Below are 26,545 nucleotides of genomic sequence, written 5' to 3'. Positions count from 1 at the left end.
GCGGACGATTGAGCGGTGGCGGCGATCGACAGGGGGACCCCCTGCGACTTGGCCAGGAGGGCGCGCGGCGTCCGGTAGCCGCCCAGGACTGCCCGCGACGGCTTGTCCTGGACGCGCAGTATCGACCTGGGATCGCGGTAGTCGAGATAGTCGAGGTGATGCGGCTGCGGCGGTCTCGTTTCCCTGCGTGCAGGTAGCAGCGGTGGTTCGCGGGATGGCGGGGGGGCCCGCGGTTGGCCCTCGTGATTTCGTACCTCGATCGTCGGCGCCTGGCCGTGGCCCGCCGGCAGGTGGTTGTGCAGCTGCGAGTGCGACACCGCGTGATCCGGCAGATCCTCGTAGAGGACGGCGGCGCCGCCGCCACCGCCGCCGCCGCCGCCGCCGCCGCCGCCGCCACCGCCGCCACCGATGCCGGGGCCCGGATGCGGCTGGCCGTCCGGCAGCACGCGGCCTCGCCCGGCGACTGCCGCCGCGCCCGCTGCGCTCTTGCACGGCAGCAGGTTTTGCACTTTCCGCTTGTGCCTGCAACAGACAAGAAGAGGACATTTTTTCAGACATTTTCAGAGCGATAGAAAAATATTTCGTCAAATTGTGCGTTGATTACGCGAATCACGAGACTAGCGTGTCCAAACTGCAGGAGAATTGTGTAACAAGACGATAAATCGATAGCTATATCTATCTTGGTGGTGGTTTAATCAAAATTGTGCACTAGGTATGCTTTAGGAATAAAAAAGATGGTTTTTCTCTTCTCCCTTATTTTCGACCCTCGTATAGAGATTCGGACATCGCAAGTTAAATTCGGTCAGCCGGGAGTCTATACATCGTGCCTGGTTTCATTCGAAACATCATCTCGGAAAGCTCATAGCGAATTCCTCAAGTTGGACGAGCGTAGGATGTTGATATTCTACTTTGCTCTCATCTCCTCTCCCCTTTCCTACTCTCCCTCATTTCCCCGCAGCCGACCGGTCCCCGTCGACACACCAGATTAGTTGGGAGCTCGTTGCAATTGTTTGTACAGGCGGGTGCTTTGCTGTGGGCGCACTCGAGAGCTTTCCTCGGTGTAAACTTTAATGAATTGGGCACTGCGTTTCCCTATCGACGTCGTTTTACGTATATATAGGGTATTTCGGAAGCGTTGCGCTTTATTTCAATTCATATATTCTTTCATCGTTATCAAAATAATCGAAAAAATATCGAGCTATCGGCAATTATCGAGTCACGTGCGAAAGATTTATCGGGTGAAAAATTTTTCTCGACTTTACAAGGATTTAGAAATAATAAGTTATTTAATAGATAATAACGTTTCGTTGATTTTATTTTAAATGAATTTCATTTTTAATAGAAATTTAATCGTCGATAAATTTGACACGAGAGATCGTAAGAAGGATTCGATTATTCTGAGACACCAAGGTACAACGGCGGCTCTTCGCCGCATTCATCATCTCCGACGCGAATTAACATATGCTCGTCGAGCGCATAATAACGCGGTCGTGATTACTACCTGGCCTATATCCGCGCGATTGTACAAATATACGTGTGTAATATGTACATAAATTGGCCTATGCTCTCACTTTGAATTAGCGTTGCATCTTGCATGAAATGCAGACGATTTAATTCGGATCTAATATGGGGATAGACATTACATGTTTACATCGTTAAGTCACATCGTTAAATCACTGCACTCTTGTAGCACAGAACAGAATAATTGTTCATTTTGCAAAAGGAAAATAGTCGGAGAAAAAAATCTATTTTAAGGTTCCATTAAGCGTATTTTTTTAGCTTTCAGCGAAATTACCTTTCCGAATTTTATTTTAAAGTTTTTAAAAGTGAGCATAAAGATTTGATTTAACGCACAATTCTTCGAATTTATAGTGAACATTTTTACTTATCACTAATAATAATGAGGGAAAATATAAATTAAGCAATATTGAGTAAATAATATTTATATTAAATATATAGTTGTGATGTTTCTTTTTTAGTTAGTTTTCTATAGAAATTTGAGATACCCAATTATTCAACCTATAAAAACCTTGGAAAACACAAATATATTTAATTGATTTATCTGCTCGAATTTCATAATTTAAAGTAAAATCCCAACAGATACAAATTGTCAAGATAAATTTATTTTGTTCATGTAATTTAATATTTTTGCATTGCAAACTTTTTTAACGATACAATAATTTAAAAAAATATTCAAACGCACGTATTGAAATAAAATAAACAAAATAACATATTTTTTTCTTTTCATATATACATACACGCGTTTCTTATATAGTATGTACATCATATTTCAAGTAAAATATGTCTAACGATGGAGCGTGAGCTGCGAAAATTCGCACGATGAAGAATACGCACGAGTGATACACGCGCCTCTCTGACCTGTCCATCACGGTTCACAGTCGTCTCCTCGACTATGTTCGCTAATCGTGGCTCGCGCAGGTTAAAGCGTTTAAACTCGGATCGTCCGGCTGAGGGGATTCACTTATCCGAGAGGATTCGCGGTATAAACGCCGACTCTGACGAGGGTCTGCGAGCTCTGCCAACCGGAGATAATGACGCCGGAAACATACGGCCGCTGATCTCCACTGTACTGCAGAGCTTCTACCTTTTTAAAGGATTTCTTTGTCAACAGCGACGTGTCGTTGATGCTGCGTAGTCGTAAATCACGAGAGAGATCGTGTAGAATTTACTTAATTTGTTAATTCGTAGCACAATAGAGTAATTAATAAAAATAATGTGCGCATTCTCTCTGAAATTTTCAGAACATGTCGGTAAATTTTTCAAAAAATGCTCTTTTTTTAAAGATTCAATAATAAAAATTCAAATTTTCAAATTTTTCTCTATACAATTAACGTAGAGAATATCAGCTGTTTGATATAAATGGAAATGTCATTTTTGCAAAATTCATATTTTTAATTTCGTATCTCGACGATTAATTAATAATGATAATACTGTCAATCAAATCAAATTTGTTTTTAGACTCGAAGAATTATAAAATCATACTTTTGTACTATCCTTACTTAAGAAATTTCCGCAGAAAGATAAAAATGACGACTTTACGAATTCAAAATGATTTCAAAACTTATCTCTTCGTAATTATTTCATTCTTTTTCTAAGAATTCGAAATTGCAGATTAAACGTTGAAAAATTTTTGACACAAGACCCTGATATCTTTCAATCGTGCAGCCTTACACAGACACCTGTGATATTTGCATGTACACGTTCATGTATATTCAAAGACCGGCGTGCCGCTCGACTCGCAAAGTAGTTTACCCTTCAAGTTTTAATTATCTAATTAACTCCGTCAGTTCGATAATATTTGCCCGTGTAATTAAACCGCAAGCTAAGGTTAACAACTCGCGGTGCACTTCCAGCAGTAGGTCGGAGTTGAGAAAACGAAGAGATCCAACTCTTCTAGTTGATAAGAAGTAAAGAAGAAGGATGATGATGGTACGTTGATGAAAAAAGAATAAAAATGTAGACTGATCGATCATCAACTGAATACAATTTCTGCTTCGTGATTGACTTTGTGTATAAAACGTTATGTAAACATTCGTAAACAATTAAGAGCAAATTTGTTCATACGAATAATTGCACTTACACATAAATATACAAATTATTTAGCAATAAAGGCGATAAGAATACTACTCACAATTCATGAAAATTTGATTTTTTTTATATACATCTATATTTGCGGCTTTATTATTATAAATTATTTTTTAAAATTATTTTTTTTAATTTATAAGAGTGACATACACATGTATCTTTATGATATTTCAATTTAATATAATAAATGATAGCTTCGATTATCTTTGATGAAATTTCATCATGACTTTATACATATATTCTCAGTGGAATATCGATCGCATTTTCATCCACCACGTCAATTCTTCCCCCCGCGCTCCGTCACAGTCATCGTAATGATTTTTCATTACGCTCGCTCGCGACTATTCTGCCGCGCCCCGTCTTCCATTTCCTAATGGATTTCATTTAATCATGATGATACGGGGAACGAGACGGTGATGTGTTCAAAATGCGACAGAGCAGAGGAAAAGTTCGGCTGGCAGGCGACGTAGGAAGCGTTTCTAGACGGTTTCATACGTCCATTGGTTGTCGAAAAAAAAGCGCAGGAATTACATTAAGCTTTTGCTCCGAAAATAAAAAAAATCTTGGGCAAGAGTTACATCTTTAGATCTATTTATTTGAAAAGAGAGCACGAGAGAAAATATTCGATATATTTTTAGGAAAAAAATTCTTTATATCCTTTGAAAAGATATACGAGTATTTTAACTTTAATCTCTTCTTTTTAATGTTCGACGAGACGTTTCCGAGTGCGAGGGCGAGAGGCTGAATCTGTGGGACACGAAGACGCAGGACAACGCAGGACACGACGCTGCTCGGGATCTTCCTCGGGAAAGTGGAGTCGAGGGAGTACCAAAGTGAATTCGCTCGACGCTAAGCGCTGAATAGATCATTTAAGCCGAGCTTTTAACTCGAGCTAATTAAATACCGTCCCTTCGTAGCTCGCTCCTGTACTTTCTCTCTCCTCGTTTCCTCCGATTTTCCCGACTCTCGCATATCCTGGTAACGCAACCGGTGCACGTGGCAATTGCATAGGTCTGCTGGTCGTTCGAATGCACCTTTGATATCAGCGTGGAAATAATACGGAAACTAAAACGTCGATAACTGAGGGAATCTTAAATATGAGCAATCACGCTGAAAGTGCTGGCAACTTTACTGGAGTTGACGTTTTGAAATTATTCAATTTATTTACTGTTTTATTATTAATGCATATTTTTATTGCTTTTATTATATATATTTGATGTATTTTTACTTTCCTGTATTTTATTTTGTTCGTTTCTTTTTTGTTATGCGCATATTTCTTTATTATTTTTATCAATATATATTATAAATATATAGTATTATTTTTATCTACATTTTATATATATTTTAATCGTATTTTTAATTTTTATATTCTATTAAAGTTATAATCTCTAACTTTTTTTAATAATTATATATATATACTTATTTATTTATTATATGATGATTTTAACAAGAATAATTTTACATATTATTAAATTTGAAGTTGCGACTAAGTCTGTTGTAAATTATATTTTCAAAATTATTTACATGTACTCTGAAAACGACTGCCTTATTTCCTCACTTCTTATTATTCTCCACCGCAGGCATACATATATGTATAATGACTTTATAATCTTGAAGCGGCGAGTTGCGGCGCGGATCCGAGAGCAATGCGGGGATATTTAGGAGCGGATTAGCGAGCCCTCGTACACCGTAGGGCCAGATCCGGTATACTCGCACGTACGTGCACCGAAGACATCGAGATCGGTTATAAAGCTGGAGCTCCGAGACACTTGGATCTCAAAGTTTACTCGCTGTTGTGCGCGCGCGCTCGAGTTTCTCGCGAGCTTCTCGAAACTACAAATTTTGCATATCAATGCGCTCTGGATACACCCCGTCGACTCGATAAACGATTTTCCGCCCTCGAGCTCGCTCTCGACAGCGCGTTTCACGTCTCCGAGTCCCGTCTTCCTCGTGCCTCGTACCAGGAGCTCAGTTAGGCTTAAATTAAATGACATATCGATTTATTTTTTTATATACGTTCCATGCTTTATAAATAATAATTGGGGTAATTAAGAAGAGACGTTGTTTTTTATACAATAATAATTTAATAAACTTTTTAAGCGTTTTAAAAAAAGAATATCTCGAGTCACGAGTATTAAAACTTGCAAAACTTTTCATCTAAATATTTGATGGAAATATTATAATCGTAATTTTTACACTTCGATTTAATTTTTTTATGATAAATTTGCACAATATTTTAATTATTATCTGCCGTCTTTAAATCGGCATAACTTTATTTTTAATAAAATGTAAATTAAATAAAATACCGAAATAGAAACTATAGTATCGAAGCTAAATATTAAAACATTTCGCGTTAATACCGGGTATATAAAATATATACATATATCGATGCTATCGTAGCTATTTCTGAATGCGGTACATTCGTTCGATGTATAGCTCGATGTAAAACCGAATCCATCTCGTATCTACGCAGCGCGAAGAGGAGGACGAGATAGAGGGGAAAGGGAGAGGGGGAGGTGGATATTGTTTTGCCGCTATCGCGCCGTAGGGATCGGTGCGGCCTTATCAGCAAGGTTTAGCATACAGCTAGCATTATTCCGGTTCAGTCATGCGGCAGCAGGGTGGCCGGTTATCAGCGACGGCCCCGTCGAGATCCTCATCGATCCTTTCCCCGATCTCCGTATCCCGGGGGCGATAGCCCTTTCGCGGCCCGAGCCCTGCCCGAAACCCTTTATGACCACGGACCCCTCCTATCTCTACGTTACGGGGGTTTACGGTCGCGAATAAAAAATGATTTATTCCAGCGATATGCGAGCGGGATGCGCGCGAGTTCTTGCCGTTTTCGATATCTGGCAGCCTGGACTACAAAGCCTGGGCCACAACCGCAGGGCCACAAACCGATATATCCTACATCGACTTTGAGCGGCTGCCGTTTTCTTATTTAACGCTTAAGGGTATACGTAGTAACGGAACGGTTGATGCGTTTTTGATACCTGGATGCTCGCGCCCCAAGTGCATTTCACCTTACTATTAGAATGCACATTTCATACATCCCCTCGTCGGGTTTTTGGATTCTCCAATGGAAAATAGATACCGCGGGAAATTCTTTCTCCATTTCTCCCCTCTCCTTTATTCTCCCTTCATCCGCCCTCCCTGCCCCTCTTTTGGGAGAACACATCGTTGTTATGCAAATCGTGATTACGGAATCGTAACGAAAATTCGCTCGCGAGAGATAAAGATGGCTTTTCCGAGCGATTTTTAAGAACCGTCGAACTGCGTGTGCCTGACGCGCGTTTAAAATATGCGGATATTCAGGAAGGGTAGGGGGTGGAAATGGGGGAGAGAGCGAGGAATTGCACCCGCGGGGTCGATCGATGGCCTTGCACCGGCGACCGCGTGCAGAGGTGAAGCTTTACGAGGCGCAATTTTTTTTCAGGATAACGAACATAAGGGTGCGGTTGACGGCGGGTTAGGCTCTTGCCAGCCGAAGCGGTTTAACCTTCGCGGGAACAAGCTGACTCAACGGGAAGAGGGTGCCGATGTTTTAAGCACCACCACAACGGAATCGCGGTGTGTTCTCTCGTCTGTTTACGTCCCGATAGAACAGGACCATCGTTTCGACTCTTACCCCGACTCTACCTCCCGAAAGGTAAGCTTTTTAAGTTCAACGCGATTATTTATACGGAGGATAGTCTTGATCGTCGAATTTATTTCCGTTGTTGTTAAGAGATAAAAACAATCGAAAGCTACGCAAATTACCAAAAAACAGACAAAATAAAATTTAAGTTTGATTAGTAATCTTTGTTCAAAATATCTCTGTATACGTAAATATAATAAATATAATAAAATTGCACGTTACGTCATTCAATAAAATGTAAATCAAACATTGCAGAGAATTTATAAAAAATTGCATTGATTTTAACGTGATTTAGAGAGCAAAAATAATACGTTAGAGCAAATATATATATATAAAAATGACAAGAAATACATAAATTCATTTCGTGATGTATAATGCAAATTTCGTGCGCTATTCTCAGGCATCGCGGTAGCAACAAATTCTGACTGCGGCGAAACAAGTCTACGCCAGATATGTTCACGGATAACTCTGCTGGCACGTTCGTAACCGATAACATGCGGTTTCGTCTGCAAATTTGCACTGTCCGGGACGCGAAACCGCCGGAAAAACCGCCGCGGTCGAGCCGAGCTTCGCATCTCGTTCGCTAACAATATAATTAATACGCTATCCATTGCCTAATCCGTCGCGACTCGATCGCGCAACGTTAACGGAACATTAACCAGCAATCCCCCCCCCCTTCCCCGCCAATTTTGCCGAATTGGAACGGCAACAATTTAGCAGGCCGAATTATCGGGATAATCGAAATCTCTGATGAAGCGAACATTTGACGAAAAATATGGATAGCACGAGAGAATTAATAACCATCCATTAATTTTAATAGCAGACTAAACTATATTGTTCTCCTTGCGAGATATTAAGCGTCTTGTGTGTTATAATTAAATTCTGAATTATACACGGAAATTATATCGAATATAAAAAAAATCCATATTCATAGAAAATATCGATAAAATCGTTTCAACGAGAGAGGTAATCGTCATTTTATTCAAATCGTTTATCGAAATGAGAATAGAGCGCGAATTGACTGAATTTTATTTACATAAGCAAGTTTAAACAATTTTGGGAACGCATTGAATCGAGAATTGCCTGCAGTTTGCCGCGATGTAGTTTCGATTCACCTAGAGTTTCCATTTGCGAGGGTGGTTCTTGGGGAGATGTTAACAGCTACCCTGTAATACGTAAGTTACGTTCTGTAAAGCCGGCAATCTCGAGCCGGAAATCCGGCAAATATGTAACACGGCATTAGCGGTAATTTACAAAACTCCTTCATCTCTGCTTTCTGCATTTGATCCCCAGCGGCGATGGCAGATTCAAAGGTAAAAGCGAGGCAGAGAAGAGTTATAAAGACGATGTTTAATTCCGCTTCGAGTGTTCCAATTAATTACCGTCATTGATTACGGTGCGCGCGGACGAAGGAGAGACTGACTTTATAAAAATTACAAAATTACAAAAATTTATTTAAACTTTTAAAATATCAACTTGCGTTAATGTTCCGTATCCACGAATTTTTATGGCATTATCGAAGAATATGAGCCGTGGAAGATTTAATTTTGGAGATTCCCCTAGAGAGCCGCCCCTATTCGAGATAACTCCATCTCTCATGGAAACTCGAAGAAGGTAGCGCGATAGGGAGGGACGGAGGTTAATGAGCAAATATAATTACGGGATACGTGAAATACTGGGCCAGCGGGACAGGGATCGCAGGTTCAAACGAGTTCCGAAGCTGTTCCAAAGTTCTTAAGCAGCGCTTGTTTCCCTTCCCCTCTCGGTCCCTCGTCTGTTAAACTGGTTGCGGAATGAAAACGAGGCTGCTTAATATTTGACACGCCAACACGCGAAAATCCCCCAAAGTTGATATCACGGAGAAGGGAGAGCGGAAGGGACAGCAGTAGGAGGGTTGGCAAAGAGAGCCGATGAAAGTCTGAAGGAAGGAAAGCTAATCCGGGAGTTGTTTATACGTACGTGGGGAGCGGACGGCGACGCCCCTTGATTGAAACACCGCGGACATTTAAATTGCGAAAGTTTACGAATAAATTTGTATGCTAAGGTTGAGGAAAGCCACGGCCGCCTTTTTCGGGATGAGCCGAAGGCTGGGATTTGCCTAATGAGCGCGAACACTCGCGAGGGAAAGCGAGCGAGCTTTCGCGGAGGGCTTCCAGGAAGTAGTCTTTTGTTCCTTGTTTGTTTGCGTTTTTTCGCACATTGACGCTTGCTGTTAAACGGCGAATTAGAGAGAGAACGGAAGCAGTTCTTGTCGGAAAGTCTACGTAAAGATAAATTAAAATTGGCTTTTGAGCACATCAATATCTACCAATAATCAGTGATATAATATTCTATTACAAAAAAATGCAAAGAAAAATAAAATATTTTTATCTGTAAAATATATATATATTTTGTTAAGCTGCTTGATTTTTAAATGTGACAAAAATACCATCTTGCGAGGGATGGAGTCCATTCTATCCATCACAATCAATATTGTGTGACTAACACTGCTTGGAATATTGAAAGGCGGCAGATCAAGGACCACCGGCAGCGGAGAGCAAGAGAAACAAAGCGACTAGTGGCTGCAAGTACCAGTGGGGGATGCGGGTGGGGAATTAGTAAGTGAAACGGGACTTGATTAACCGTCTGGCCGTCCGTAGGAAAAGAGAAGGGAGAAAGGGAAAGAGAAAGAGACAGAGAAATCAAGAGAGAGAGAAGGAAAGAGAGAGAGATCCAACACGAGCAAGGGTGGGCGCTGTAATGACCTCAAAGGTGATTATAGACGGAGGCGTCTCTAAAGTTTCGCCGTGTGTCCTACGAGAGGGTTCGCGAATACTCAGCCAGTCGCATTGTACTTCGGCAGGAACGTAAATGAAGAGATGCCTGAATTCTCTCTCTTTCTCGCTCGCTCGCTCTCTCTCTCTCTCTCTCACTCGCTCGCTCTATCTCTCTTCTTTGATGTTGGGCATTAATATCGTTTCGAGGGGTATGTCGGTCCTCCTTGAGATCGTTACCTCGAGATATGTACCTCGAGATATGTACCTCGACATAACCGATCAATCAATCTCCAATTGTTCCTCCATTTCTCGGTTCACTATACGAGCCTATAACGATATTAAGCAAATTTTATGTCTTCCTTAAGAAACGCAAACGAATAATTATACTTGTCGAAACATGAGATTTTATTGATATCTTAAAGCATTAGATTAATTAATTTGCTTGAATTTGAATAGAATGACATATATTGTTTGATCTTTTTTGATCCTTTTGCTCAATATTAAAATCACGTCGTAAAACTTCGTCAGCGCACCATTACCTGCGTCTTTGGTTCCTAGCCTTCTTTTGTTTCTTATTAGATTTATATCATTTGAATCATTTTTACATATTAAAAATTTTTTTTACTTATTTAATTAATAATTTATTATAATGTATCGCGAAAATATTTACTTCATGTAATATTTTTCTAGCTAGTATAATTCTACAAGTATATCCAGAAGTCGGTTTGCACATCGCATCTAAAAGATGTGAATCACGGAACCTGAAAGCGAATTCGCAATTTATAAGCAATCGCATACATTGATATTCTGACAGATTTTTAATCCGCAGAAATCTCCAAACGTGAATGTCACTCGCCAAATTCAAATATCGAATTTGATTTTATTGGCTCTCTCTATGCATCTCTTTTTCCCTCTTTCTTGTTTCTTCTTCGTGTCTCCTCATAAATGTTGAATATTCAGGAGCCGTTCATCCGATAGATGGTTTAACTCAATGATAAGGGAATAAAAGCGTGGGAGGAAAGAGAAAGTGCAGTGGAGGGAAACGAATATTATGCCTGGAAACGTGAGGAAATTAGCTCGCGCCAGTTTTAATATCCGTTTTATTTTATTTCACGTGGCCGGCTGGATCAGCAGCGAATTTCTCTCTTCGTCGGGGTCTCTTTTCGCATACCGCTCACAAAAGATCGCGGTGTAAGAGACGGGATGGAAGGGATCAGGGAAGCCGGGGAGGAACGAAATCAAGCAGCCAATTTCCTAAGCAAGGATTATTTTCCACGCGCGGGAAATTAAATTTTCGTGCTCCTCGTGCGCACGCAACGCGAATTCATTTATTGGACGGATCGAATGCGTGGGTTGAGTCGAACGCGTGACTTTAAGCGAGCTTTCTGATATCGTAAAAATCACTGCTGTACGTATTTCAATGGCAAGCTCTTTACCAAGAGTTGAGAAATTGATTTGGAAAACTTTCCCTTAATTAAAATGTACATATCGAAGTATATAAATTACATTTATACAAGATTCAATAAATAGCAGAAATTTATCATCGAATCATGCGAGATTAAAAAAGTATTTAAAAAGTATAAATAAAAATATTAATAATACGACGAAAGTTAGTCTCTGCGAGTCTTAATAAGCTTGACGTTTCACGATGGATGATGATTCATCGTCGCTATATAGATCGTAAGGGCGATTTACAGGCTCAATAAGGGAGAGCAATCGGTCCTCGAGTCTGATGCTCGTTCCTCGTCATTAGTTCGCCGCGTTCCGGATGACGATGTTTTGAGGAAATGAGGTCAGTGGAGTCCGCGTTATTGCTACATGAGGGAGTAATTAAACAGCGGCGGTGATTAAAACCCTCGTGAACCGTCGACCGTCACTTCGCGACTTAATTTATTCCAATTCTGGCATTAATGCCCGCGTGACTTTCGTAGGAAAATATCGCTTCGCGTTTAAACGACGTCATTGAGTAGCGTTTTACGAGTCGAGCGTTCGCTGAATAGAGAACGAAGAAGAGGTAGAAAGTTAATTGTTTGCTTTTCTTCCCGTGTGGATATGCGCTCGAATATAATATTCGCTTTCTTCAAATATTAGAGCCAAATATTGTCTCGGTGGAAAATTAACAAAAATTATCGAGTATAAAGTTAATAAAATGAAAAACATGAAACGTGAAACTATTGTCGAACAAGCTGGAGACTGCTGTCTTCGTGACTTGGTGCTATTCAGCAAGATAAATTACAGGAATTCTCAAATTCCAATTTACAACACGATTATCATATTAATGATATGTCTCATTCGCGAGGGAAAATTTTCAATTTTCGTAATAACAGTCTCTCTTAATCTATACTTCAATTCATCTGTAGATTAAGCGCCTCTCCCGCAGGACACACTTAATGTACTTTCATAATTAATTCTAAGTCAGGTGCGAAGTTCATCAACGCTCGAGAGGAAGCTGCGATTGCATTAGGTTTTGAACAGGCGACCCATTTCCACTCTGCAGCCTATGCAGAGAGAAAGAGGAAGAGAAAGAGAAAGACAGAGAGGTAGAATAAGAAGTTAACGAAATTTCGCTGGTCTGATTGTAGAAATTCGACTCGAGTCTCCTTCAACGTAGTTAGCATAATATCGTTTATGTAATTCCGGCGCGCCTGTCACTCTCGTGTGCGTTTTTCTCTTCTTAATTCCGCGGCCGTTCATTATTCTAAACGAGCGCACGTCGCACAAGCGGGAATATGGTTTCACATTTGCGGCGCAGCGGATTTATATAGAGCGAATCTGCTGTTGCAATTACACATGCAAGATTGTCTTTCCTCTAATTAATTGCAATCCCCGTATATAGTTTCAGGAAAGAGAGTCTAGTTTTCTTTCTCTCTTTCCTGCCTTTTCCCACTTAACATAACGACATTGCAAATTGTGATCATTGTTAATTTTAAAGCACAAACACGAAACTCTCCGTGGAACAATTTCATTTAATACATTAAAGTTCTCTCTATCTTGTTCTCACAGACTCTTACGTCAATGAAAAATCCGTGCATAAATAAAAAAGTTATTTTACGAATTAATTGCGATTTGAAAATTAATGATGAAGAGGACGGTGAACTGTATCCGTTCTCTTCAAAGAACCGATGTCGATGACTCTCGAAACCTTTATCATAGTCTATCGAAACAATCCTCGAAAAAGAGTCGGCGATGCATGACAATTGAGGAACTGTGGAACAATATGAGGATCATCTATCTAGAAAGAGAAAGAGAGAGAGGGAGACAACAAGGAGAGAGGAACCGGCGATAATTCTGTCCGATGGAATCTATCGGGAATTTCGGAAGATGCCTCACTCGGTTCCACATCGATGAAGCACATTGTGCCCGGTTCGAAGAAGAGAACGCACTAAAGGGAAGAGAGGAGGGCCAATTATTCGCGAAATGCAGTCTAATACGTAGGTAGCGAATTCGCAGCCAAGAGACGCGTTCTCTCTCCTCTCTCTCTGCCTTATCGGGCAAGACTTCTCTATCCTGATATCCGTCTCACCCCTGCGGCTTAGTTGCGTATCCGCAACGTGCGGTCGACATACCCGACGTAGCATAGGTAACATAACTGGCGCAATGTCGCATTAAGCCGCGTGTATGCCGACTAATCGACCCGCGTGCCGTTAGTGCGTATACATTCGCGTCTGCGTGCGTATACGTATCAACGTGCGCGATCGCGATATGGAAACCATTATAGAGCCGGTTCATGGTGATATATTGCGACAGTAAAATTTAGGCAGGGTTTCACGCGAGTGCGCTTTTAGAGAAAATTTAATCGCCGCAGTTGTCGATGTTTTTCAAGTTTGATCGTCACTCGAGTCTCAAAGTATATCGGTATATCTATCAAATTCGCATCAACATCGATTAAGAGATTCTTTAGGAGCGAAAAACATTTCGCACTTTCACATCAAAAATTAATTTCGACTATTCCTACTCCACAGAATTATTTTGGGGAAAACATTTCGGGCAAGCTAGGACTATTAATGTACATTCGCGTATGCGAGTTATGCGTATGGAAACGCGCAGGATCTCTTAGCGCGCGCGCGCGCGCGCGGGTGCGCAAACATATGTGCACACAAACACTAGGACGCACGTGTGCGGTATTCAGGTAGCACTATGCATATCTAGTACATAAACGGTGGCGTATCTCGCGCCACGTGTTCACGTGAGACGCGTGTTGGTTGGCGACTCGACGACGGCATCTCGCCATATAAGCGCTTATGCGAACGTCACGAGGACGAACTACGACGCGTAGGCAGGAAGGAAGGAAGCCGTGGGGACCGCAGGGCGCCAAGGGCTCGTGGCATTTATGGGGATACATGTGCGGGGACAATGATGACGATGACGTAATTATGAACGGTTAGGGTAATAACATTGTCTGCGAGTACAATGGAATGCGATTGCGATAACGCTCGCATTTCGCGCGACACATATCTCTTAAACAGGGTCTCTCAATGCGCCGGTAGATGCGGTTTTCCAATTTAATGGATTGTTCTCAGATCACTTATGTAATTATGTCGGATCGGAATATACACAGTAAAAAAATTGTGCGTCCATATGTTAAAATTTTCTTGCGTTACCATGTTTTGATTAGTACTTTAATGTAAAATTAACATACAACTTATATGTTATTAGTATTATAACGTTTTCATGTGTTACATTTATGTCAACTTCATAACTTAACACTTTGTATATGTCTCTCAGAAATGGAATATCATTTTGAGTATTTTTAACACAATCATTTTAAACAATCAACATGTCTCAAAGTCAGTTTAACATTCTAAGAAAAATTAAAGTAAATCTTCAAATAATCTTGAACTTTGACATACAAAATAATCAAATTTATTAAAATCAAATGTTTCTTCTTACAAGTAATTTCAGTTAAAATAATTACTATTATATGTTAATATCCTACAACAATTCTTACGAATTATTATAACTATTTTTTCATGTAATTTTTTAATTAATTTGTATGTTATTTTTACATTACACTTAAAGTCACAATAACAAAAATAAATGTAGAGTATTGTGTCAATTATTTAACATTTTTAGTTTGTCAATATGTAACATATGACGAATGAGTTATTTTAACTTAAAATTTAGAGTGGACTTTCTGGGACATGTGAAAAATGTTATAATTAATATTTTATTTTTTACTGTGTACGCATCGCGCTTAGATTCATCGATAATTAATCCTTGGAAGCTACGACATAACTTGAACTTTTTGATTTATATAAAGCTCTTATAAAATCAAAGGAAGGGGAATCAAAAGTCTAAAAAGGTCTATAAAATTTCTTGATCTCAAGAATCTTAGAGTTTGAGCACTAAATATAAATATATCCAAATGCGATTTAAAAGCTTTTGGATTTTAAAGAAACGATTCTACAGAGAATCCAACAGATTAGAAATTCCTTTGAAGATTCCAAAGTATAAAGATTTAAAGAACTTCGAATTTATACATATGTATAAGTATTCTGCGAGAATCTTAGAGAATCTTTTTAAGAATTCAAGTCTATAAAAACGTACAACAATAAAACATACAACGAAAATATTCAATGATCATTATTTACTCATCATCTTCAATTTTTATAATAATTAAATAATTTAAAAAATCTCGATATGTTCATTTAAAAATAATAATTCTAGATTATATAATTTGAGATTAATATTTTCATGTTTTATAAATTAAAATGGAGAGATATTTCTGTTAATCTTTATTTTATATATAAAAGAGTTGAGATTAGAAAACATAAAAAAGCACTTAAATTTAAATTTGCTTATAATATATTCATGAAAATAAATTGCTCTCTTTTTATTGCATTAAGGGAGATTTAGATATCTGTGTGGAACATTCAGAAATTTTATGTAATATTGAAATATTTTTTTTTTAAATATAATCTTTAAATTTAAATAAAAAAATATTATCATAGGAATAAAAATAAAATTAAATAAAATTTCCAAATTTAACATCCAAAAAATTCTGTATAATTGCCTTTTTTTTTATAATTTCCAATTTTTTTATAATTGTCACTTTTTTTATAATTGTCTTCTTTTTTTGTAATTTATAATTTTTTTATCATTTACAGGACTGTTTTCTTCGCAATATTTTAACAGTCCTTTTGAGATGTCAGCTTTCGCAATGATGCTAGATAACAAAACTGTCTCATACTTGACAATCAGCTCTAGCTACGCAAATGAGAAACACTGTTAATGCTCTCTCTCGCAACATCCTCTCCTGTCTATCGGATCCCTTTTATTATTCCCCTCTTAGGTCGCATTGGCGAGTATATCACTGACGGAACGACGGCGGTATATATCTAGCGCATTCAACGTTGGCCAAAATCGGAGGCAAAACGGACGGTGCTCCGCGTCGCGTGTCGCGACGTAACGGATGAGAATTGGCGCGTCGCCGTGAAAGCTACGTCCAGCAGCCATTGCGTTGCAGTGCGACACAACCACAATGCGAATTAGCCTCGTACTTTCGTAATCGGATCGAACCATGGTGGAATCCACCGATCCATGGTGTGCCGGGCCCGCGCTCGATCCCCTTCACTGCAAAACGAGGCCATCATCCGTGCGCTTGTATACGTACGAAAATACATAGGAGAGAAAGGATACTCGTTCTCGCTATATCCTCCTGCATTTCCCGAGATACACGAACGTTGCTTCTCCGTTGCATTTCCAGCTCCTCATGATGGCGCTCGAGAGAGATTGAAAAATGATGATTACGAACAACGAATTTATTTATAAGTCTGATACCTTTATGAAAAGCCTTCGGTTACATAATTCGCATAGAATTCGATAAATATTTCGTTTATCGGGTTAAAAAGTGCCCGCAAACATTTATCTCGCTGGCGAAGTATTTTCTCTGATATTTTAATCAAAGAGTACGTGCGTAATACGGCTTGCTAAAAGCTAGATTTAATCGGGCATAGGCGGAAATGAGCGAGGGAGAAACTTTTCGCGCGGACGATAAAGCTCGAAGATCATTCATTTAGCGGAATAAAGTCCGCGCGCGCAACGCGGCCCCGCAGGATCGATTAGTATTCATGTTATGCGCGAGATCTCCGTAAAGGAGCTTAAGTCTCGCGCAAATTGAAGAACGTATCTACCAGCCACTTATTCCGTATCTCATTAAACTCGTAAGCCGCGATCATCCGTGCCGGCCCAGCGAGTTTCGCATAAGCTCGCCAACTCGAGCTGAAAGCTCGAGAATTAAAATAAGATCATTTAAGGACACATAAGAGAAAGAAAGTGAGAGAGAGAGAGAGAGAGAGAGAGAGAGAGAGAGAGAGAGAGAGAGAAAGAGAGAAACTATTGCGCGGTTATTTTTATTACGACAATATGAATAAATAAAATTCGACAATGTCGTGTCAAAAACAGCTCCAAAATTCTCGTATAGATAAAATTAATTATCTTATTAAAATTTTCAGATTCGATAGCTGTAAGATTCAGAAATTGGAGAGCTTAATAATTCAGTTTGTTGATTCTATTTTAAACTTAAGATGTAAGTTCAATATCCTCCAAGTTTGAAAGTTCGAAAAAGACGCGAGAAATCGAAGATTCCGAATTTCGTAGATTGGAGAAACGACCTATTACTAAAACTCACGATTCGCTTGCATGTCATGATGTCGCGTTGACAAGTTGCACGACAGGACGTGCGGAGGCATCATGGGAAATCCTGTCGGCGCCTGCGAAGGACCCAGGACATGTCTCCTCGAGCACGATGTGTTCTCTCTCTCTCTCTCTCTCTTTCTCTCTCCCTCCCTCCTTCTCTCTGTCTCTCTCTCTCCCTCTCTCGTCGAGATGAATGCATGCCGTCGCCTCTGATGGCCTGTCATCACCAATTATAACCCATTCAGGACTGCGCTGTGGGTTAAATTATCCATAGACTGGGCCAGACCCGTTTCGAACACGTGTGTAGAAACAACAAGCGTGAATCCTCCTCTCGCGCCCTCTTCGCACCCCCCCTGTCCTTGTAACGTCGCCCCCGATAATTCGTCGAAATTGCAGCCGCGCACATAACGCAGGCGGTATCGCATGCAACGCGTTGCAAAGTGTTGCATCGACTATCCACCCCCGAATGCCATACACAATGGTATCTTGATTACTCGCCGAGTTTTAGGTACAAGAGTGTTGCCGAAATTAACTAGTGGACAACCCCGCGTAAAAAATGACAAAACTCAACGAATAATAGGATAAATTGTAAAATAATCATTAAGATATTTTTTGAAAATGAAGAGGAGAAATCCTTTCGTTATCGTGCAAATTATCGCGAAAATGTGAAAATTTGGTGAAGCGAAAATCCTCGCGCGACGTTCGATTTATGTATCTCGCAGGTTTAGCTTCGGCATCATTTCTCTTCGCTATCAAAACTGCATCGCCGTGTCGTAAGGCCTTTCTTGGTCTCACATTTGTGCCAACGTACCGATGCAAAATTAAAGTGACAGCAAGCAGGACACGGGATTATGCGAAGCCGGAAACAATTTATTCACGCTAGAAACGTTTCGCAAGGGTTTTACTCAACGAGTTCTGTCGTCTTTGAAGTGACCGGAAATCCTCATATATCCAATCCGGTGCAAAATTGAAAAATAGAAATTGAATCATATCTAACCATCTAACTATAATATATCAAACTATATATGTTATAAATTTACAATTATAGAAAAATGTCAATTTCTCTTTTTTCATAAGATTTTTATGAGCTTTATAAAAATATTCTCGTAATTTTAAAGAATGCTGATTAGAGAGTGAAGTTTTTAAAATAACGTATATTTATGATTGTGAATATATAAATCTCGCTATTTTTACAAAACTCATAATTTATAATTCATGAGTTAGAATTTTGTTACATATTATAGATATTCTTTAAAAATTATAGATATTCTTTAAAAAAAGCGAATTTTACATGTATATTTTACATGTATTAATAACAAACGTAAATTTGTTATTTTAAAAACTTTGCTTCAAAATTAAAATCACCTTTAAAACTGAGAAAATTTATATAACATTTATAAAAAAAACTTATGAAAAAGAAGGAAATTTATATTTTTCTAAAATTCTATACCTACATATATATATATATATATATATATATATATATATATATAATATATATATATAATATTTAACTTTAAATAAAATCATATTTAATATTATATATATATATATATATATATATATATATATATAATATTAAATATGATTTTATTTCTATTTTTCAATTTTACGTCGAGTTGAGATCAAAAAGAGAGTAGCATAAAATTATAAATAGAATTCTATCTTACATTTTGTCGCAAATTATAAATCGTTTAAGACCGATTTAGTTCTATCAATTATAAATATGTAGAGTATAAATTCTGTTCCTTAAACTTCAAATTATTAATTAATAAATTACTAATAAACGAATTATTAATAAATAATATTGATGTGTAGCACGATTTTACATTACCTTCTACATGGTCGTTGTGATCACAATCACTTTCGCCGGATAAATACACACGTGGTCGATAAATTCTATTTTCCATTTAGAGCCGTACTTAAACTTCGAATTATTAATCAACAAATTATAAATAAATTATTAATAAACGAATTATTAATAAACAACATTGATGCGTAGCATCACGATTTTACATTACCTTCTACATGATCGTTGTGATCGCAATCACTTTCGCCGGATAAATACACACGTGGTCGATAAATTCTATTTTCCATTTAGAGCCGTACGCGCGATATCTGACCTTTACTACACTTCTGATCAATAATATATGTACAATCTATTTACATAGGTATGCCTTAAATTTTGTCGAAAATTATAAATGGTTTAAGGCGAATTTAGTTCTATCAATTATAAATATGCAGAGCATAAATTCTGTTCCTTAAACTTCGAATTATTAATCAATAAATTATTAATAAACGAATTATTAATAAACAACATTGATATATATCACGATTTTACCTTACCTTTTACATGGTCGTTGTGATCACCAATCACCTTCGCTGGATAAATACACACGTGATCGATAAATTCTATTTTCCATTTAGAGCCGTATGCGCGATACCTGACCTTTACTACACTTCTGATCAACAATATATACAGACTATTCACATATGTATGCTTCATACTAATTTCGAATTGTTCTCAGTTTTACTAATGAAAATAATCACTATCGAATATTCGTGGTTGACATCTTTCAATTGTGTTTCCAAGACTAATGTGATGTCGCAAAGCGACTTACGCTTTACCCCGCTGCCTCCCCCCACTCAAGTCTCGCGAGAATGACAACAAAGCGACCGCATGTAAGCAATAACACGCAGAAGGCAAACGTGTTAAATGCCGCAGGATATATAGTTAATATATATTTATTATCGCTAACATTTAACGTAACATGAATTTAATGTAACATGAATAAATATGCGGATTCTATCGATTATAATTTCAACCAAAATTCGATTGTTGAAGAATAAATTTTCTACATAAAATTAAAATTTTTTTTGCAGATCCTCTTTAAATTTTACCCCCTCGCGTCGCTCTTTCGAGCGACTACACGAAGGTTTAATTCTAATGATTTCAAGCAACCGTGTCTGGCAATTTTCCCGCCAGTGTTCCCGGTAATATCCGTAAGTGCATCCCACGATTTTCTTGCGCACCCTCGTTTTTGCCGATGTCTCGTCGCGTAGCGAGAGGGAGGAAAAGATAGAACGGAGAGAGAAAGAGAATCGGTCACATATATATTTTTCAGATACCCGGGGCGCACGTGGCGTTAACAAGCGATGACTGCGAGGATGAAGATGACGGCCAAAAGAGATGTCTGGTGCATCAAGGTAACAATGTCTAAGCGAAACTGCGTACCCACTCTACTTAATTGTCGGTTTTCATGTGGTATATGCGTGTATGAATATATTTTATACATTCTCTCAGATTATATCTTGTGCGTGGAAAGAATATATCATTTATCGTTTGCAATTCACACATCCACCTGAGAAAGAATGAAAAAAGAGAAAGAAAAGGAGAGAGAGAAAAAAGAAGTATGTTTAGTTTCAAGGATGATAATGAATCTAAATAGATGACAGAAAAAAATGCGATATGAAACCACGCATATACGTTAAGTGTTAACATGGAGGGAAGGAGAGGAAAGAGGAAATTTGCTATCGCAAAAAATTTCTAATCGCGTAAGCGGAAAGAATAAAGTTTGAAAAATAAGCAAAGAAGGGAATTTAAGCCGGTTAATCCTTTTTCTAGTTGAAGATGCGCATTTCCGGTAAAATACATTTTACTTTCCCTGATACTAAAATTTTATCTCTTTAATTTCCGGTTGTTTCGCTATAGTTCCTCCACTTGTTCCAACAAGGGAATCTCATTTAATTTTTTATAAGGAATAAAAAGAGAAATATTGGGGGATTTGTGAGAATTTCAACAGCCAAGCCATAATTTTGCAAATTAAGAATTCAATTTTACACCGATCTGAATTTCCGACATTTTTTATAATTCGTATATGTTTATTATATTATTTATTACATTATTGTTATATGTTTATTCGCCGTCATTGCGATGTCGAGATTTCACTGGAACTTGATGTTATTCGAGAAACAGTTATCGGATTTCTCGACAACGAACTCAAGATATAAACAAGGTAAAACCGGTCGCGCTTCCGATTCCTTTTGTTTGCTATATAACGGGGTTTGTTTATCAATCATATACGATCTCAAATTGTGTCACGAAAAAGAAATCAAAATATAAGAGAGAGAGAGAGAATTTTTCAGTAATTTTATGCTCTTTGTTACTTACATTCTTTACTTATTTTCTTTTATGCTGCTTTTAATAAATATTATAAACTTTATATTAAAATTTAGAATTTATAAGTTATATTTCTCATAAAAATATAAATTAACACACTTTGTCATCTATTATTAATTAAATACCCTTATTTTCTTGGAAAATTATTCGCATTTATCATTTAAACAAAATAACATGAATACAAACAAAAATAACATGACGGAAATAAAAGATTTTTCTTCTGTTTGTTCTATATAAATTTCTATATTTAAAATTTAAATTAAGAATTAATTTTTCTAAATCGTCCTTAAATTTCTTAAAATATTAGCTAAATTAACTTTCTATATTTAAAAAAAGAAAACATTAATATTTGGAAGGATCTCCGTTGAAAATTTTTATATTAAATTTTGCGTTTTTCACATTTTCCTTCCAGAGAGATATTTTTGAAACATCTCATATTGCTTTTTTTAAAAATTCTCCGAGTTAGTTTTAGACACTGGCATTCTCTATAGAGGTAAACGAAACGACAAATGAAGAGGGCGAAACGCTCATGCAATGCAGATCGTTAAAGCAACCTCGTCGTACCGGTGACCCAAATGTGGCTTATGGAGACAAAGCGCAGCAAGGCGACGGGAAATTGAGGAAAAGGGGAAAGAGTCGATGGGGAGGAACGTTGCGATGGAAAAGGCAAGCGTCCGTGTTCGTTTCCGCTCTCTTCGCAATTCTTCTCTTCCGGTTTACTCGAATCCGAGTGACGTTATCTTCTACAGGAAAATGTTGATAAACTGAGTTTCCCTATTTTACCGAGTTAAGTTCCGTTTGACGTACGCGACACGTTATTTTCTGACGATAGGAATTATAAATAAAATAAAAATTTGTATAATTTTAAAGAGAGAAAGATGATGTGTCATGAATATTATAATAGAAAGATTACATTAAATTTGGGAATTTTTTTAGCACATTAAATTATTTATTTATCATTAAATAATAACCTCCTGTTCACATAATTACGATAATTATTAATTCTATCATAATAAATGATAATCCGATCATATGAAGTAAGCACATTTTAACGCTAAACTTACGAGACGTGAATGCGAGGTTGCGGCTGGTGTTCGCACGATATACTTTGTGGTAAATGTGGCCATTCGCTTTTCGTTTCTCCATTACATTGAATGCGATCTCGGTACATTAAATAAAACTCGGAATCGGACGGCCGCATTCGGATCGCGAACGTGAACAATGGTGCGAATGCGCGCAGCTAAGACGCGATAGAAAATAGAATTGATGATAGTTAAAGCCCGCAATGGCGGGATGAGAATAGTGGAATACGAGGATACGCGAATGGGAAGGAACATGATTCTGATTAGCATACAAACTACGCGCGACCGTGTTCTCTCCGCGTTCCGATTGTATGCGCAGTGTCATATAACTAAAGAGCCGTTGATTCTTATGGCGAGAATCTAGATTCGCAGCCTCCAAATCGCTCACGTGGAAATAAAACAAATTATACATTAATAATGTTAATAAAATGTTATATAAGTTTTTCTCTTCCACACAAGTTCCTTTTATATTTTTATTCTCTTTATTTATAGAATTATTTATTTTTGGATTTTTATATCAAAAATAAAATGACACCTAATAAAATGACATCTAAAATTATTTATTTTTATGCCAACAATAAAATGACATCTAATATGAGAAAAGTCAAGAATTAAATAACTTTTATTCGAAAGTTTATACATAAACTTTAAACTTGAATAAAGATTCCTTCATAAAAGAGATTGCGATTCCAAGTTTGTAATTTTGCTTTCAGTCTTCATATCGTTTTAGTTGCGGCATAAAAACAAGAAGAGATATATATATATATAATAATATGGAGAATCGACGAACACGAGGAGGAACCGTGAAAGCGTGCGAAATGGCGAGGAGAAATGTCGAGAAAAGGAGGCCGATGCCACTCACAAAGTAATGAGCCACGAGACGTCGCAACACTCGAGACGTCACGCTCGATAATGGACCACAGTCATTACGAACGCGAAAACAGAGTCACGATTGTGTCCCGAACTGGCCAAGAACTTTTAACGAAAGATAACAGAAATTTGCGTAGGGACAATAGCAGTTATTTATAAATTTGAAGTCTGTACTGCTAGTTAATATTCGAGATTATTTTCTTAAAGAAAACTTTTATTATTGTTTTATTTCCGTCTATTTTATATCCTAAAAACCTATTTCTCAGAAAGAAAAATAATGATTCTTAATATATATACTTTGGGAATATTTTTTTTCTAAAATATCAGAGTTAACATTTTTATATAAAAATACATTTTTATATAAAAATATTAGAATAAAAATTTTTACATAAATTTTGATATCCGTAAATAAATGTGATTCGTAATCTCTGATACAATTCTATTTTCTGACGTCAATAATATTTCCAATTATAAAGAAATATTTTAATTCTTCCAGACACACATTTAATTTTATTATAATCGGTCTTTATTCGTCGGGTTTACAAGAGCCCATTACACGGTTATAGTAAAAGATTACGATACCACCCACAAAGATGCGAATACGTGGACACTGGTAACACTTGAGATATGTACTAGCGGTATGGTCGTCAATAATGACCGGGCATGAACGATAAAAGCGCGAAAACAGGACCGTCGTTGTCGCGGCGAATAAGCCTTCGAGGATCGTCGCCATAAAATCGCATCGGACGATTGAATGCTAGGCATTGTGCGGTATAGAATCGTCCTCTCGACCGGCGATTTCTGAATCGATGTCCATTGATCGGTCATTAGATAGGACAGAAGCACTGCTCATTAGCGACGGGTTAATCGCGATTTGATAGTCTATCGAGTGATCTGGAGATCATATGACACGAACGGTCTGAATCAATTGCCAGACGAGAGACGATATTCGAAGATTAGAGCGAGGCAAATATTAATCGATATAATTGGATGAAAATTTGTGTTTTTTGTACATTAGTAAATTTCATATTAAATATTTCATTAATATCTATTTGGTTTAGATTATTTTTATTCTTTCCCTAAAAGCCCAGTTTATTCCAGTATGAAAAGATGATTTTTGGAAATTTTTTCTTCAAGAGTATTATTTTAAAATTGCTTTTTTTGACGTTTTACAGTTATGTTTTTATGTTTATATAGTACGTCAATATTTTTTGGATATTTAGCTGTTTGCGTTCAACACGAATCTCTACGAGTAGCACGTTCAAAAGCGAATATGATATGCTGTTCCCTATGTAATAGTATGAAATGAAAAAACTGGGTTTAATTTTATTTCGTAGAATATTTTTGAGATACTGGATTAAAGAATTAAAAAAATTAATATTTGATATTTTTTTTACCTTCAAGCAATAAAAAAATTTAAGTAAAATTGAAGTAAAAATTTTAGTAAAATTGAATTATATAATTTTAAAATGACATTACTTTATTATTTTTCAATCTTTTATAATGAAATTAGATTCAGTGTTCCAAAAATATCCTATGGAAAACTACACCGAGTTTTTACATTTTAGACAATTACACGAGGAACAGCATGTCACACTGTCAAATCATGCATTTTTAAACATGCTGCGAGCAGAAGTTCGTATTGAACAAAACAACTAAATATCTAAGATTTAAAAATACTACATTGTTTAAATCTCAATAAAAATATGAAAATATGAAAGTAAAAAATATAAAAATATGAAAAACACCAAAAAGAGATTGATTTCTAATATTTATTAAAAATTCCTAACAATCATCAATTTTTCATACTAAAATAGACTAGGCTCTTAAGGGAAAAAATTCATGTACTGCGAGTGCTTTATATTTTTCCTTCTCAAAATTAAATTTTGTAAATTTCACTAGGAGCATAAGAAGTTAACTCGGCGAGAAATTTGCAGATCTCTCTTCGGAAAGACGTTGAAAATATCGTACGCGAAAGTGCACGACATCGAATTGTGTGTCGAACTTCTTCTCACGCGTGTCTCCTATTCGTCTTATCGAGCTGTTCCATTTTTTACCGCGCGATCCAATCAATGCGCGACAACCGGGGCGAAAACCGGGGGAGAGGCCGCGACTGCGTCCGTAAATCTCCCAAGTAAGCTACCCCGGTGAATGTACTTTCCCGTGTACCGCGGATCCACGAACCGTGTGCTGGCCTAGCATGAGCTACCGTGTCACAAATTACCGGCGCGCTGTTCCGCTGTCGGCGGAACGTAACAGCGCCTGGGCGCACGCCCATTTCGAGAATGGCCTATTTCTGCGTAATTTACGGAATGTCAATTAGGCGTATCGTCCCTCCCTCCCCCCCCCCCCGTCGAGTCCCGTGTTGCGAAGGTCGAAAGAGGTCTCGAGACAGTTTTTGTTTGAATTTTACAAATTTACGAGGCGTTTGTAAAGACAGATGGAAAAAATATATGTGCGAGTTTTCCTGAAATTTTCTTGAAAGAAGGATTGGAAGAATGGGACAAACCGTGGCCGAAATGGAACGGACTGGAATTGTGTCAGTCTTGGGAATTTCGAAAGAATGCATGAAAAATTACGGGTAGGCCCTTGCAATTTTTCTGGATGAGTTATTACAGTTGCTTGTAAATCAATACGCGAGCAGCAAGTCCAACATCCTTGGTTGGCGTAGAACAGGAGGCATTTCGTTTTTTTTTTTTTTCGCCTAATTTATGGCCCATTAATGCAACGACGTTGTCCCATTTCCTTTTCCGTCGCTTGCAAATCAAGATGATGC

The 26,545-nt window shown here is 37.7% G+C and overlaps 1 protein-coding gene across 3 annotated transcripts in view; it reads right to left on the bottom strand.

The window, feature by feature from the left end:
- The window catches only part of LOC105253632, a 372,672-nt gene that overhangs the window by 18,021 nt on the left and 328,106 nt on the right, over positions 1-26,545 (bottom strand). For all 3 annotated transcript variants that reach the window (XM_025408060.1, XM_025408061.1, XM_025408059.1), the window contains one exon: positions 255-522. In XM_025408060.1, the coding sequence (XP_025263845.1) occupies positions 255-522 (268 nt within the window). The remainder of the gene's footprint in view (positions 1-254; positions 523-26,545) is intronic.

Source organism: Camponotus floridanus, unplaced genomic scaffold, assembly GCF_003227725.1.
Source record: "Camponotus floridanus strain SB8 unplaced genomic scaffold, Cflo_v7.5 scaffold2, whole genome shotgun sequence".
NCBI classification, from domain to species: domain Eukaryota; kingdom Metazoa; phylum Arthropoda; class Insecta; order Hymenoptera; family Formicidae; genus Camponotus; species Camponotus floridanus.
Note: the sequence above shows the minus strand (reverse complement) of the source record. Positions and strands in the feature narration are given on the sequence as shown.